The sequence below is a fragment of the Oenanthe melanoleuca genome, chromosome 1 (assembly GCF_029582105.1).
Source record: "Oenanthe melanoleuca isolate GR-GAL-2019-014 chromosome 1, OMel1.0, whole genome shotgun sequence".
Taxonomy (NCBI): Eukaryota; Metazoa; Chordata; class Aves; order Passeriformes; family Muscicapidae; genus Oenanthe; species Oenanthe melanoleuca.
In genome coordinates, this window is record NC_079333.1 from 4902132 (window position 1) to 4917684 (window position 15553).

The 15553-nt window shown below is 41.8% G+C and overlaps 1 protein-coding gene across 4 annotated transcripts in view; it reads right to left on the reverse strand.

The window, feature by feature from the left end:
* Positions 1 to 14843, reverse strand: part of POU2F1 (POU class 2 homeobox 1) — a 107255-nt gene extending 92412 nt beyond the window's left edge. For 2 of the 4 annotated variants that reach the window (XM_056487351.1, XM_056487341.1), the window contains exon 1: positions 14771 to 14843. In XM_056487351.1, the coding sequence (XP_056343326.1) occupies positions 14771 to 14834 (64 nt within the window). In that variant the 5' untranslated portion in view covers positions 14835 to 14843. The remainder of the gene's footprint in view (positions 1 to 14770) is intronic. The other 2 variants (XM_056487377.1, XM_056487369.1) reach the window with 1 other exon arrangement.
* Between the last annotated feature and the right edge of the window lie 710 nt (positions 14844 to 15553).

Below are 15553 nucleotides of genomic sequence, written 5' to 3' on the forward strand. Positions count from 1 at the left end.
AAATATTGCCATTTTTCCATGCACTACCAGTATTGGTAATAACTTAAAAGGTTGGTTTCAGCATCCCTATATAAACAGAACATGTAAAAGCCTGTAATGTGAAATTGGAGCCAACTGGGTTTATGTTGTATGTTTAAGTAGAAGCAGAGCACTAACTAAAGCAATTCCAATTTGCTTATTTATTTTCTGAGTCCCAGTGGGCAAGAATATCACTGGTTTTCATAGAAGCATTTGGAGTGGAATAAAAGATAGCATTGGAAGTTTACATTGTTACATTTAATAATTCTAAAAGAAAGTGGTGAGGTGAGTGTTTTCTTGTTGTCATTCCACCAAATCATCATCCCAGTCTTTTAAATGTTGAGTTTGAGAAAATGCAGCAGGCTCCTTTCTGCACCATCTTGTACGGACAGGCCATTTGCCCATCCATTCACAAAACACAATAAGGGATTCACACAGTAAACCTTGATTTTGCTTTTTCCATTTCAAGTTTCCTTTCATTTTCACATACTGAAGCACTGTAGATGTGATCACTTTTCCCAAGTATTCCAAAAAACTTCTACACTTCCCTTTCCTTACGCTTCCCTTCAGAGAAACTGCCATTGCCAACAGTCTAGAGCTTTAAATTCCATATATGCCTAATCTGGTATTAACTCTCATAATACTGTTTCTAATTGCAATATTCATTGATGCAAATGTTGCTGAGAACTGAATGATCTCATCTCCATCTCATGATTGAAAAGTTAGTTTTGAGTTAGCAATTTTTTCACACATGGTTATGCCAGTTTGCCATTATGGAAGTTGCTCTTCCTTCCAACAGTTCAATCCTAGAATCCTAGACCAGCCCAGCTTGGAAGGAACTACAAGAAATCACCTGGTCCAACCTTTTGTGGGAACGAAAGCCTAGGTAAGATTCTCTAGTTCCATGTCCAATGACATTTTGAAAACATACATGTTTAGAAAAAAAATTAACAGAAAGAAACAAGTGAAAAACCCCAATACCTAAATGACAAAGGGTTAGACTAAGGAGTCTAAAGACCAAAAACTTCAACAAATCAAATCATGACACATTTTCGAGTAAATAAACCCCTCCATGTGCACAGACATTATAACAATTTTGAAAAAGCATTTAGAGAATTTAACACAAGTTACCCCATCACCAGCACATTTATGCTGATTAAAGAAAAGCTGCTAAGCACAGCTGTTAGCAACAAAAACCAGCAAATCCTCAAGTACAAGATCGCTGCATTTAGGTGATGGGAACAACAGTACCTGTGACACTACTTTGTAGTTTGTTCTGTCAGTAGCTCGTTAACAAAAACATCTCAATCACATATTCTTAACTGCAGTTGCAGGATGTCACAACTCAACTCCTGTGATATGTTTACCACAAATGACAGGCTACACAGGCTACTATTTTTCTTCTGCAGAAAAACAACTGCAACTTTGTTTTTCCCATTATGTTTTTCATCTTCCTCATGTGCTGTCCAAGACACCCTCCCAGTGGAAGTATCCTTCCTATTGGTTGCTTTTCAAATCTCTATCTTTCTTCAGGAGAAAAATGTGAAGAGGCCATTTAATTCTAACCTTGCCTAAACAGCTTTATGCTCAATATAATTTAATGCAAATTAGTGCTACAGCAAGAAGCCCTGGGAATAACTCAGCACATCCTACATTTTTCTCCTGTTACTACAAAGGCTTTCCAGGACATTTACAACACAGTTAGGCCTCATCTATATGAAGAGGTTATCTTTGTCAAACTATGCCAAAGGTGAAGGACCTTTTACATATCAAGGGGGGAAAAAACCCGTACAAAAAAAAACCTGGCATACCACTTTAACACACTCTACATTATTCACTAATAATGTAAAGTCAGATGGCCCAGAAGTCTCAGGCAACCTTTGAGTTAAGCCAATAAGCCAGCTCTAAACAGACACACAGTTATGTCAACAAAAGAAACACAGGCTAGTCAAACTCAGTGTTTTTACTGGCATTTTTACTGGGGCTAAATTTGGAAATCATATCATTTTCAGAAATAGGAAAAAATGCTAAATACTTCTCTTTGACTATCAGAAAGCAATAGAGGACAGAGTATGCACTCAACAGCTCACTCTGCTACCTGTGAAATGGAGGTACACAACCTGGTGATAAATGGAAGTGCTCAGAAGGCTGAAAGCAGCTGACCATTTCCAAAAGCTGATGGGTAGGAAGTTTCCAGCTACAATTTGCTGGTCAACAAACCCATGAAAAGAGACTAAGAAAACGTTTCACCTAAAGAATACAGGAATAAGAAAGGCAAGCCAGGATTGAACAAGTAATTCTAGCCGAAGACACATAACAGGACACAGCTACTCTCACCTTTTCGGTTTTAAAAATAGATTTCTCTTAGACGAAAACCGCTACATTTGAGTGATTAAAAAATGTACTCTCCTCTTCCTGCCTATCAGCAAACCTTCTTGGGCTGAATCACATCATAAGCAAGTCACACTATAACAGGTAGGTGCTTTTTGGTTTGCTAGAAAGATCTGAAGAAAACTGAGAATAGAGATAAAATACACTGCAGTGAAGTCACTGTACTGAATTCATGACATCATAATTGTTGCCATGGCAACTAGCTAGTATCAAGCACAGAATACTGCCTTCACTGCAGAATCAAGGAGCACCCGTGCTGCCACAAAATAAATGTTCTTATTTGAACAAAATCCAGTCAACAACACAGGAAATAAGATATTACTGCAAGTGGACTGCTTTTTCTATACCTCTTGTTTTGTTTACCTGGTGTGAGACTTTAAACACAGTGGCACATATAAAGAGGTCTGATACACATGATAAAAAGAGTCTAATTGAAAAAACTATGGTTTCCTTCCAGTGTCCCTCAATTCTTTCAGAACAGTAATTCTTCTTGTGTTTTCCTCTCCTATGCATATGACTGCAGTCAGAAACAACAAAATTCAGTTTAGACATGAAACAAGAGGGAAAAAAGAATCAAAAATCCTCCAGTAAACAACATTTTCCATTTCTTATTTCAACAAGCAAGAGACATTCAAACTGGAACTGCCACACAATAGCAGAACTAACTGATAAAGAACATATTCCACATTTGGAGCCCACGGTTCCTTTTGTTTAAGGAGTGCACCAGCAGCGCCTTCGAATCCCAGTCATGGTTTTTCACACATTGACTAAACACAGAGCTTCAAATCTGCAGGGCTCCTGCAACAGCTTCCTTGTAAATAAAAACCTCAACCCTTTTCCTCTGAAAATGAGGCAGATCTGCTATTTCCAGCTCCTCCCCTTTCACAAATATAAAAGCTTCTAAAACTAAAAAGAAGCGGTTGCCAATTTATCAGGTCACAATTATGTTTGTGAGTAGCACTTACATATAAAATGCACAAGTGCCCCATTTGATCTTGCAAGCTGAAATATCTGTGGGAATAAATCAGTATTAAAAACACACATGAAGGAAAGCACATCTGAAAATTAACTTCTTCAAATTAACTTGCTGAATACAAAAGTCAAGAGCTGCAGGTCAGTAATAGCAGATAGTGTTTCACAATTCAACCTTATGGTTGATTAGCTCCAAAGAAATTGTTTCAACACAAATTTTAACAACCAGACCACGCTGTACAGTAAAGTATACTTATTTGCTACCTCAATGGTTCTTAAAGAGCAATCTATAAATTAATGCTGGACCAAAGAACACTTACACATAACTACATGTAATTAGCCAGGGTGTCTAAACAGTTTTCAGTACACATTGATGGGTTTTCTCAGCTTCTAAGAAAGAAAAACTGCCCTAGTTACCAATTAACAGCACATTTCCACATTAGCCCGGTGCCTTTGTAGGACACTTTCTCTACTGGTATCAAGTACCCTGATGACACCAAAATGAAAGACCAGAAGTACTGCACTAACCTGCTCTCTCCAGCCTCTTTATAAAGACTGTCTCAACAAATGAGCACAGGACAAAGATAATACAAACAATAAAACCAGGAGCTTCAGATACTGAGGATTAGTAGAGCTGTATCCCATATGCCTCTGTCCTCAGTGTTCTCTTAATATTACTTCACACAACCAAGAATGATGACTACTACTCAAATGATGACACCACAAAAAGTTTAACTCATGTTTCACCATATGAAGTGTACTTGGCAAATTATTAGAGTTGACAACACATTCTAAGGAAATCATGGAATGTGCCAATGTACTCCCTCCCACAGAAATATAAAGAAATGAACAGTCTTTCACAGGTTTTTTAAAATCTTAGGAACAGATGCTGCCTTTGATGAATACAACTGTGATTCCAACTATACATCCTAATACACCAAATACAATTACAACAACTGCCACGAATGCAGAAAACTAAGGAAGTTTTATCAGCTTCCATCTTCAAGCAAGGTACATTACAAATGCAGAATCATCTTCTCTGCAACTGAGTGTAAATTTAAAGTGTCCATATTATACAATTCACAAACCTATCTGTGATATAAACACAGGACAAATGGCAATGACATTCCCTTCCTCATTAGTAGACACTGCATTTCCAGCTCTTACACAATATGAAATCACTGTTTAATAAGTAATAAAAAACCCCACCGTGTCTGCAGCTGATTTTGCTGTTTGAAAGATTGGCAGATTAATTGATCCCTTAAGCAACGAATGTGTCTTCTCTGAGTGCACACAGAAAATTATGGATTATCTCAAGACTTTACAAAGCTTTTTACATGACTTTAAAATGAACTTGTTAAATTAGGTCTTCCCCAACAGTCCTTCTGTTAAGTCTAACTTTTATGTTACTACTAGATAGGGGAATGCAGACATGTAGGGGCTGACCCACCTCGTATTTTTTCTTGTATTATTCATTTATCACTATTATAACAGAAGCAACAACTAAAAATGTTCTACTAGGATCTGTAGAGATGCCTAAACCACTTGCAAACCTAACTAGAGACACCACAACACAAAGAAACACCACCTGCTCCTCCTCTCTCCCCCAGCAAATCAAGTTGAGAAAGGCTAGGGAATTTAAGATGCCAAACAACTATTACAACTCCTTCATTCAAACTCCTATATAGCAAATTCTTTCCACTGTTGGGAGTCCATTACCCACAATTACAGGAAACTTGAGTGTAAAAGCACTTAAATACAACATTATTTCCACTAAATTTAGCTGTTAGTTTAGAAATAGTTACTTTTTACTGTTATGGTAACTGAAATAATTACTGTTTACTCTAGATACCATTAAAATGTGTTACAACATGTGCCTGGATGAATTTTAACTCTGCTTAGAATGAGATTAATGAAATAGTTTTTTCTAACCAAGCATGGCTAAAGCATGATCTCAACAAATTTTGAGGCACTGGCCTTTATTCATACCTTAGTATATTTAGAACCAGTCCCTTATGCACCACTGAACTGAACATGTAAGATGCAGCCACATTGCAACTGGGCTCCAAACCAAACTGAATCACAAAAGCATTTTAATTTCTTAGAATTGAGAGGAGATATTCTTTACAACATCACAATCTCCCAGCATAATGAATAAAGGAATAGTATGGAAATAAAAATAACTCCAAATCTACAGATTTCTCCAGTCTCTGTCTGTAGGATAACTCTCATACTCAAGACCCTCAACTTGTCTTAAAGAGCTGAGAATCTGCTCAGTTGTGGATCTCTTACAGTAGTAACAGTGACACTGAATTTTTAACACCCACCCTCTTATACGCACAAACTTTGAGAGCAAAAGGAGCTGCCAGTTCTCCAACTCTCCCAAATTATTAGGAAAGCCCTTGGAGCAACCTCACACTTGTTCCCCAGAGCTGAAAATGTGCAGAGCAGACAAGGAACATCATCTTCCTTAAACTCTTTTACAGTGCTCCTGAACACTTTAGGAGAGAAGTCAGGTACAAAACTTAGGATGTGCTGGGAAATAAAAGGGAAGGTATTTTCTTTTTGTTTGTAAAATCACCATCCTGGCTCTGACCAGAGATCTATTATCCTGACTCTCCACCAACAACAGGCAACTATGAAAGAGTATTAAAATGGGACAATCACAGGGATAGTTCCTTTGATCATATTCCTAAACACCAAGTTGAAGTCCAGCATGACTGAGACAGAGGTAAAGAACAATATGCTTAGCTCTTCTTTGTACCTCCTTGCACAAACTGAACAAGGAAAAAGGGTAAATAGATACATGAAAAATGTTTTAGAAGTGTCGCTTTTTTCAAAACTGAGTAAAACCAATCAGGAAAACCAAACTGGAAAAAACAACCAGGTTTCTAGTTCATACTCTTCCACCTGATGTGCTCTCACATGAGAACTTTTACTAGAAGCCTGTCTTACAGTCATGGCTACTTGGCCATGCTGCCTAGGGCAGTGGTTGCCCAGGGTTCATGGGCAGCAGTGCAGCCTGGCAGCTGATGTCTTCTCTTCCTTACCTTGGCACACCCATCCCAACCAAAGCAAAGCCATCCTGGCAGGAAACCAGGAGCTGAATTAAGGTTAGTGATGAAGGGATTCAAGCTGGGATGTGTGTCACACTGTGACTGATCTCAAGTCAGAAGCTACTAAACCTCAGATTAAATACGCAGAATTTCTCCATTGTTCCAAAAGATACTCCTAAACTCTCAAGTTTAGCTAACTTTGCTGCCATAAGTTGTCTAAAATATCTGTAACGGGACTGAAACGGAACAGCAGGTAAAGATGTTCTTATTACAAAGTTCCTTTTAAAGGAAATTTCTTGTAAGTTGCATGCTTCACTTGGGATACTGGAAATACAACAATTTAATTTGTGTAGCTCAGATCAACATATCATTAAAAACAGGAAAGTATCATTACAAAGTCAATAACAGCCAAAAAGGGTCACACATTTCCAACACCGCTAACAGATACCTTCATTCAGAAACAAATGTTACAAGTGGAAAGCTACTGTTCCCTCTGCTCTCCTATCTTCTCATACAATTGCCAACACATTTCTGCAAGAAGCCAGGACAGAGTTTTACAGAGTATCTGTCAAAAGGGACAACAGTCCACAAAGCCGCAGCCAAATACTCACCATGCTTATGCTCCCCCTTCTTTTGGGCAGCAGCCCACCCTTCAATTGGATTAAGTGTAACATGAACTGTACCCTCAGGTGAGATGACAAAGCAACCCCAAAGAACCCTCATAGGTTTCAATTCGAATAATCTGGGCTACTTCAGGCAATTCAGATCACAACCTTTAATAACTCAGCTGATTTTAATTGAAATGGATTAAAGAGCACCCAAATGGAAATACCTACTAACAGGTGCAGGAGAACAAGAAACAACAATCAGAAACACTAAGGTTTTCTATTATTACAATCAGAGCTAGAAGAAGCTATCCCCAGCCCAAGCTTTCTGTTACTTTTTTCAAAAGATATGTGCATGCAGGTGTGTGTACATGCAGGTGTGTGTACATGCATTGGAGGATGGGGTGGGAAATGCTTCCAGAGGAGCTGGTAGGGAGGGGAGGCAGTATTTACTGGCATATCCATCCCTCTGCAGGCTTAGAAAAATCCAAATATCTATTTAAACCTACATTTTAAAATTCAAATAAAAACAACCTACTAAAGATCAGCAACAAAATTATGAATACTTATAAATGAATCTTTGCCAACAAAATTCCTGAAAGAAACTTGAATCTCATTTCCCATTCAGTAGACTGTATTAACTAATAATGTAGAAACAAGTGATTCAAACATGTGAATCATTTCTACCTGTATTCACTGTACACTCCTCTCCCTCTGCTGCAGCCAAGTAGTATAAAGCCACAACTTCACACTGGTATGGTCAGGCACAAATTACTAAGTCACATGGTATTTTTCAAATAAAACTGAATCATCGAAAGGACAAAGAGAACAAACAGCAAAGGAGCTCACTGCAAAGAAGATGGTGACTTCCTAGCAGCCTCAAAGAAAAGGAGGAGGAAAAAGAAGCAAGCTACACCTCCAGCCTGATTCAACAGGTTTTTTTACACTTATTTTTAAGTCTTCAACTGTATTTACTATTTTAGTAACTCAGATGTTCATATCTTCCTTTTCCAAAGCTTCATGCCCTGTCATACAGTGTCAAACATGCTATATATGCTACTTCATCTCTATACAGCCAAATCAGATTTCTGGGAAGAAAAAAATAAAAGGAATGATGAGCAAAAGGTTTCTTGTCACAATATTACAATTTATAGAAAAGATACATCTGCCTCAGAGTGATCATATTAAATGGCTGAAGCACTTATGCTTGGGTTTGGTGGGGGGTTTTTTAAGGTCGCTTTAAAAGGATGTCAGTCCAAAATTTAGCAGAAGTAATGGTGTCTGTAATTTCCCAAGTACTTTTGTCAATATGTCCTTTAAAGCCACAGTCCTTTCTAGAGACGTGTCTCACTATAAGCAGCACTAAAATAATGGGAACCACTTAAGGGTCTCATCCACCTTTTTTATTGGAGTTTCTGCCCTTGCTACCATTAATGCAATCATACCTATGACAGTACAAACCATGCCAAATTTTCAGCATCTACTGGTTTCCAAGCTACTATTCTACTTAGGTGCAGTTTTCTTTTTGGCTTCCATGATGTATGTACAGCCTACTGCTAAAAGAGAATGCCCAGCACAGTGCCCACAGCTGTACATTCCCACTGCTTCCCTTTGGCCAGCACCATTTCAAATCAAGTTCAGCTCATCAACTCAATCAACTGTGGTCTCACAGTGGTTTATATCAATCTAAAAGCAAAGCTATATAACTAAGCTAACCAGAATACTGCTGCTTTTAAAAGGAGGAAGCTTCTTTTCTCTTCCTTCTTTTCCTTTCCTCCACTTTCACTCAATGGTTCTTCCTACCCCTTGCTTGCACTTGAAGGTCTTTGTGGAGCCAATTTCATAAACCAAAGACAAAATTATCTGGAGCTAGTTTTCCACCAGGCTGGCAAGTTAACCTGGAGCATCCTGGAATCCAGTTAAGTCCTAGGACATGTGCCAAGCAAGTGTTAGGATCACATGGCTGAGAGTATGAGTCCCCATTCATGCCAACAGGAAAGTCATCAGAGAGAATGAAATTATGAGAAGACTTGGGTCAACACATATGCTTCTTGGTCCCTTCCTTGATTGGTACTGCTATTTGTCTAATCTCACTGTAAGCCAGTTCAAAGAGCTAAACCAACAAAAAAACTATTCATTATTTTTGGCGAGGCTTGTTTTCTGCCAATTTAATTCCCTGAACCAGCTCAGCAAAGGAATCCAGCAAGCATCTGCACCAGTGCAGGGAAGGAGGCAGGAACACACAGGGAGATGAGGACAGGCTGGGGCTGATTTAAGCTGTCACTGAACGCATACCCTGGAGCAGATCTGCATCACACCATAGTTAGAACTGACAGTAATCTGTGCCTGTACAATGGGAGGCCTTCACCGCTGACGGGAGTGTGCCACCAGTGCCAGCACCGAAACATCCTCGGCAAAGTTCAGCCTGGGCACCAGCCTGGATCATTGCATGTAAAAGCACAAGAACCACAGCTCTCTTGCCCTCAGAGACACTAGAAAACATTAGCTAATTTTTCCCCCAGCAACATCCCTGTGAAAATGTGCTCTATAATTCCCATTACACAGATTCAGCTCAGAACAGCAAAGCAAGCAAAATTGGTGACAAACTCAGGATTGGAACCCAGTAAATCCTCTACACCAAACCAACACTTCATCACTCAGTTGTGTTATTAACCCTAAACTGATTCAATTAGTCAGTAGCAGTCTATAAAAAACTCCTTGTGAAAAGACTTTCTAATGCACTATAAAGCTCACATACATAATACAGTTAACAAATGTGGATATTTCCTAGATAGTTGTGAAATAAGAAACTAGGGGAAGGAATAATACTGAGATGTTAAGTAATTATTTCCTTTTCTATAGAGAAAAATAAGTGCACATGAAGCAGCATGAGGGCCTATTCACACAATTCAAGAAATTTCATGCAAAGAGCTACAGAAAGGAAAATACATCTACAGATTCTTTTTTCCTCAGATTAGCATTGTAAAACCGTTTCATGTGAAATGCCAGCAATTATTTAACACACCTTAACCAAGACCAGTATCTTCCCTTAAATTATTTCCTACACTTAGCCCAACAATTCCCACACTTAACTTGCTCTGTATAACAATGAAGCACATTTGGAAAAGGGGGGGATTTGTTAACACAGAAGCAAATCTCTGCAGTAGGGAACAGCCAGCACTGTAAGTCTATCCAGCAACACGAGATAGTCTTCCATTCACATTCCAGCTTAAGCACAGCCAAGCACATCACATTTGGGACGCTCAAGTCATACTTAATTTTGTTCAACACCACCTTTTGACAACAGCTTTGTCACCAAGACTCAAAATACGTATGTCAAAAAAAAGACAGTCATTTGCCAGGACTGTCACTGATTCTCTCAAGATAAAAATAATAAAGCTGTAAGTGCAAGGAGTAGAGGCTGTCTAATTGTCAGCTGTATAAAATAGAAGTATCAAGATTATTGTCCTGAGGGCAACAAGAGTTTAAGAGGAATAGAAAATGATGCTGCAACCTGTTTTGAAATCATGAACTCCACAGGAATCAAAATTTAAGGAAAGCAAATGAAAACTTAGTGCATGATACAAAAAATTACTGCAAATTTGCCATAGAACCAGGAGAGTAAACAAACCTACCTAAGAGGGGCTTGCACCCTATTTAACAGAAAGAAACTGGATGACAGATCAACCCAACCAAAACATCCTGGACAGCATCCTGGGAAAAACATTTACTCCAGAACTCTTTGCATCCTCACAGATCTGGATATAAAGAAAACAGCCAAAGTGTGCTACTTTAAATGTGGAATTTACCACTTGAAATCTGACAATTGTTATTTCAGTGACAATGATATTCTAAACCTCATTTCTTTGGGCAATAAATTGTTATGATCAAGACAAAGTTGGAACAGCACTTCTTCACACACAGGCACTGCGTACACTGGTGCTTCCTTGGGTTTAACAGACAGACCAAGGTGAAGGAACCTCACCGATCCCATCAAACCAGGCACCTCCAGACATCCCCACAATGTTCACCAACACAAGCGTTCACAAGGTATCCACATCTAGCATCAGAGAGCCAGTATTAACATTTGCTGCTTGAATTACGGCTCCAGGCTAATCTTGGAGAAATTGATACTGACAGCAAGCCTGAGATTTTTTTTTTTCTCTATTTAAATAACAGGATGGGAAGCTTAGATTTTCCCCTCTTCCTTCTGGGAAGCAAGAGAGAAGCTTCAACTTCGCCAGTTTTAAAACCATCCTGACACACACATTCCTAATTCTGCTCCACATGCAAGCTACTGGCATAGCTCGGCCTGTTTTCCAACCAGCTGTCAGACTGCTAAGTTTTAGTCAGTTTTGAAAAAGAGAAGAAAAAAAAAAGGAAAAGATAAAAAATGTAGCATCACGTTAATAACTGAGGAGATGTAATCAGGCGGTGGAACTATTTCACAGGAGGACACTTCCTTCTGTCTCCAATAAATTAAAAGCTGAAAAGACAGCCAAAATAGAGTATATTCTCCCGATAAAAATTAAGAAACACTGTAACAGTAGCACAACCGTCCATTCTCACCACACCCAGGTAGACAATAGAGAAGAAAAAGTTTCTTTTACTCTCTGACCTGACACACCCAAAGACGGTCCAAGGAGCAGATTAAAATCTGACACCTACCTCAGACAAACTACCACAGAAGTCTGAGACTCAGACAAACACTCAAGAGCAGCAATATCCACACAGTAGTCTGGGCACCTTCTGACAAGTGAAGGTTATGCCAAGGTTTGGGAAAAGGTGCCTTATGCTAACGTGTCGCCTATGGCCTTCACTGATGAAGATACATTTGTATCCCCCAGCACATTCCAGTAAAATTTTAAGCTGCAACAATGGCACACAGATACATGTTTGAGAGAAATATATCCGTATTTTGGCATGTAAATACCTGAATTGAGCATTATAAACCCCAGCTCAGCCATAAGACTGCACAAGGCCACTGTCCAGTATTCCATTCTATAAAAATTACTAAAACACCAGTGACAATGAAATTTTGTTTGCAAGATGCAATGTACATTTTTATCATGCTGGATAAAATATCTACAGTCTCAGCAGTGGTTAAATTGCTGCTATAAAGGAAATTGTCCTCAGATAAATGGTTTCCCTATGAGAAGGTTTCAGTGCTACACCTCACCCCAGGTCAATAAATCAAATTAACTGCACCTTGTCCTCTGGCCAATGACATCATCGGCTTGACCACATCTTGTGAAGCGAGTGCAAAAACATATGCTATTTAAGGCATGAAATCATATTACTGCTTTTTGTCCAGCTAGCCTTGTGCTGTTGGTCTGTGAAATAGTCAGTCACCTGAACAGTCTCATTACAGCTTCTACAGCTTTTTTTTTTTTTTTTCCCCGTCTTGTATTCAAGGCCTGTCTTTGCCGAGGGTGAAGAAAAAAGGATAAATAATCGGAGTCGCTATTTTTTAAATCAAAACGCTTTTCATTAGCTGCAGTGCAGTATTTTGTGACAAATTAAATTTAGAACCAAACTACGAAATACGCCATCTGCACTTGCACGTGAACGCTCCTCCTAGTAGTGTTTTCAAAGATGTTTACATGCTAATCTGGCACTGCTACTCTGAAGTACCCTGCTGTTCGGTCCTTTTTCTCCACAGGGTGAAAACAATGGTCACTAATGAAAACCTACACAGTTTTATTTGAAACCCATCCCTGCATAAATATTTTCTATTTTAAATTACTGCCTCCCCCTAATCAAGTAGCCCATTTGTTTTATTTCTAAGTAGACTAATATCTGGTTTAAAACTGAATTACTCCAGACAATTTAAGAGGATTAATTTCAATTTTCACTTGGAGTTCTTATGACACAATCACAGAAAACTTATCTTCCTTTCTAGACCCTGTACTGCCTAGTGGTATCTTCTGTCTTGAAAGCCAAATCTAAATGAAAGAGAGAGAGGAAAAAAAAAAAAAAAAAGCCTCAACCCAGAACAGTCAAAGATACAAGCAGCGTCAAAAGCATCTGACACACTGCACTGTTAAACCTCATCCACATTAAGCAAAAAGAAGGTGAATAAGATTATCTTCAATGTATTCAATTCTGTTTGTGTTCAGAGGGAGGAGGAAAGCTGTTTAGATTTTGAGTGTATCTTCTATAGCTCTCTCAGTGCCAGGAAACGTAAATTAGAAGCAACTCTCCTTTAAGGAAAAGAATCAAGGACAAAGGGACCAAAAATGCCCAAGCTTCTGAAAAGCAGATATGAAAGGAACAGCTTTACAGTCTTGAGTTGCTATAAATTAAAAATAAGCTCCTTATTTAAAAGACATGAGTGTTTGAGAATCTATGAGCAGATCTGATGCTGCTCAAGCCCCAGGAGGGTTTTGTTTTTGCTGGCAGGGGTGGAGTGGAGATGGGGGGGTCATTTTGGTTATTAGTAAATAAATCAAGCAGCAGAGTGAGGCCTAGGCGCTTGCCAGAGGAGCCGGGGCCTGGCTCTCCCCCTCCTCTCTTCACACAGCCTGGGTTTGATCTCGGGGCCCTGTGGGTTTGCCAAGAAAATTTAAAAAAAAAAAGCCAGAGAGCGAGAAAGAAGAATCATATTGAACCACAAAAGCACATGGGGCGAATGTAAAATATAAACACGGCGTTGGGCTCTGAGTGGCTGTTATTAAAGGTCTGAATTACTAAACATGAGAGGCGGGGAAAGCCGGGCGGCCATTTCAATAATATAAACCTCCCCGAATTAGACATTATTCAAATGAGAAGGAGAGAGAGGGAAGAGAGGGAGAGCGCGGGGGAGAGGGACGGGACCGGCACGGCCGTGCCCCGGGGCAAAGGGGGAGCGGGGCAAACAGCGCCGGGGCACAGCCGGGCCTCGGGGGGCACGGACCGGCCCGGGGGGCCGGGGGGCAAACCCACCCTCGGGGGGAGCCGGAGAAAGGCACGGGGGGGCTCTGCCCGTGCACCCCCAGTCACCGAACCCGCCCCTCGCGAGGGAAGGGGGGGAGCTTCACATGAAAAAGCCAAACCACGCTCTCCTCCTGCCCCCCTCCCCGCGCTGCAAGGCCCAGGCTCTGGGGAAATAAACCCCGGCTGAGGGGGGGTGCTGCGGGGAAGGGGGGGCAACGAGGGGAGCGATAAGGAAACCGAGCCTATCTGCCTCCCCGGGCCCCAGCCAGCAGCCAGCACCCCCGGCCCCTTCCGCCCCGCCGCCGGGGGGACCCCTGCCCCGCTCGGGCGACCCGCCGGGATCGCTCCTCCAGCATCCCTCCCTTCCCCCCCCGCCACTCCATGAATATGTAAAGCGGGTTTATTGTGGGCGTGCGGGCCGGGTGGCGGCCAAGCCACCCCCGACCGCTTTTGGGTGCGGGGCTGCCTCCCCCCTGCCTCCCTCCCGGCGTGTGTCCCCCCTCCCTCCCGCCCCGACCCCTCCGCCTCGCCGCGCCGCCGCCGCCCATCGCCCCCATGGCCGGTGCCCCGGCGTGCGGGCTCCGTGTGCGGGAGGGACGGGGTGTGTGTGTGTGCGTGTGTCTCCCCAACGCGGGGAGGCTGCTCTGCTTCTCCTTCTCTTTCCCCCCCCCGCTCCCTCCTGTGCCGTTAATTATAATAATCCTGAGTACTAATAAATTATGCTAAGCGGGGCCGGGCGGGCGGGCGGGGGGGGGGGGTGCGCCCCGCGCGCGCGAGTATGAATATGAATATGTAAAACGCAGTAATGATTACCTGCCGCCGCCGCCACCGCCGCCGCCGAACTCTCATCTTGACTCGCTGCTCCTCCGTCCGCCATTTTGAATATTTTAACCAAAAATCGGCCGCGCGATAAACCCTCCCCCCTCCCCTTCCCCTCCCTCTCTCCTCCCTCCCTTGCCCGCGCCGCCGCCGCCGTTCTGCGCATGCGCCCCGGGCTCCGCTCTCCCCCCTCCCCTCGCTTCTCCTCGGCGGCTTTGCCGGCGAGGGCGCGGAGCGGCGCTGCGCATGCGCAGCGCGGCCGGAGCGGCTCGCTCCCCCCTCCCGCGCCGGCGGGCGATGGGGGGAGGCGCGTGCGCACTGAGGCGCCCCCCGCGCGCCCCCTCAGGGCACGGGGCGGTCCGACCCCCCTCAAAAAGGTCCTCCCCGTACTCATTAGGGGTTTTTTGTGGTTGTAAAATCTAGGCAATTTACAGGGGACAAATTGAATGTTTTGGGGGTAAAATCTGAGGGGATCAGTGGGGGACAGAATGGATGTGTTGGGGTAAAAACAAGGTTTTCAGTAGTGGGCAGGAAGGAAAGGTTTTGGGGGGTAAAACTTGAGGGGAGAGAATGAAGATTTTTGAGGTAAAATTGAGGTAACCACAAAACAAAAATCTGGGAGTAAAATCTGAGTTAATCTGTACGGGACAGAAGTGACATTGAGGTAAAACCAAAGCTGTCTGTCTGTAGTGAATGGGATGGGAAAATTATGGGGCTAAAACTTGAGAAAATCTCTAGGGGAGAGAATGGACATAATTGATTTAAAAATTAGGTAGT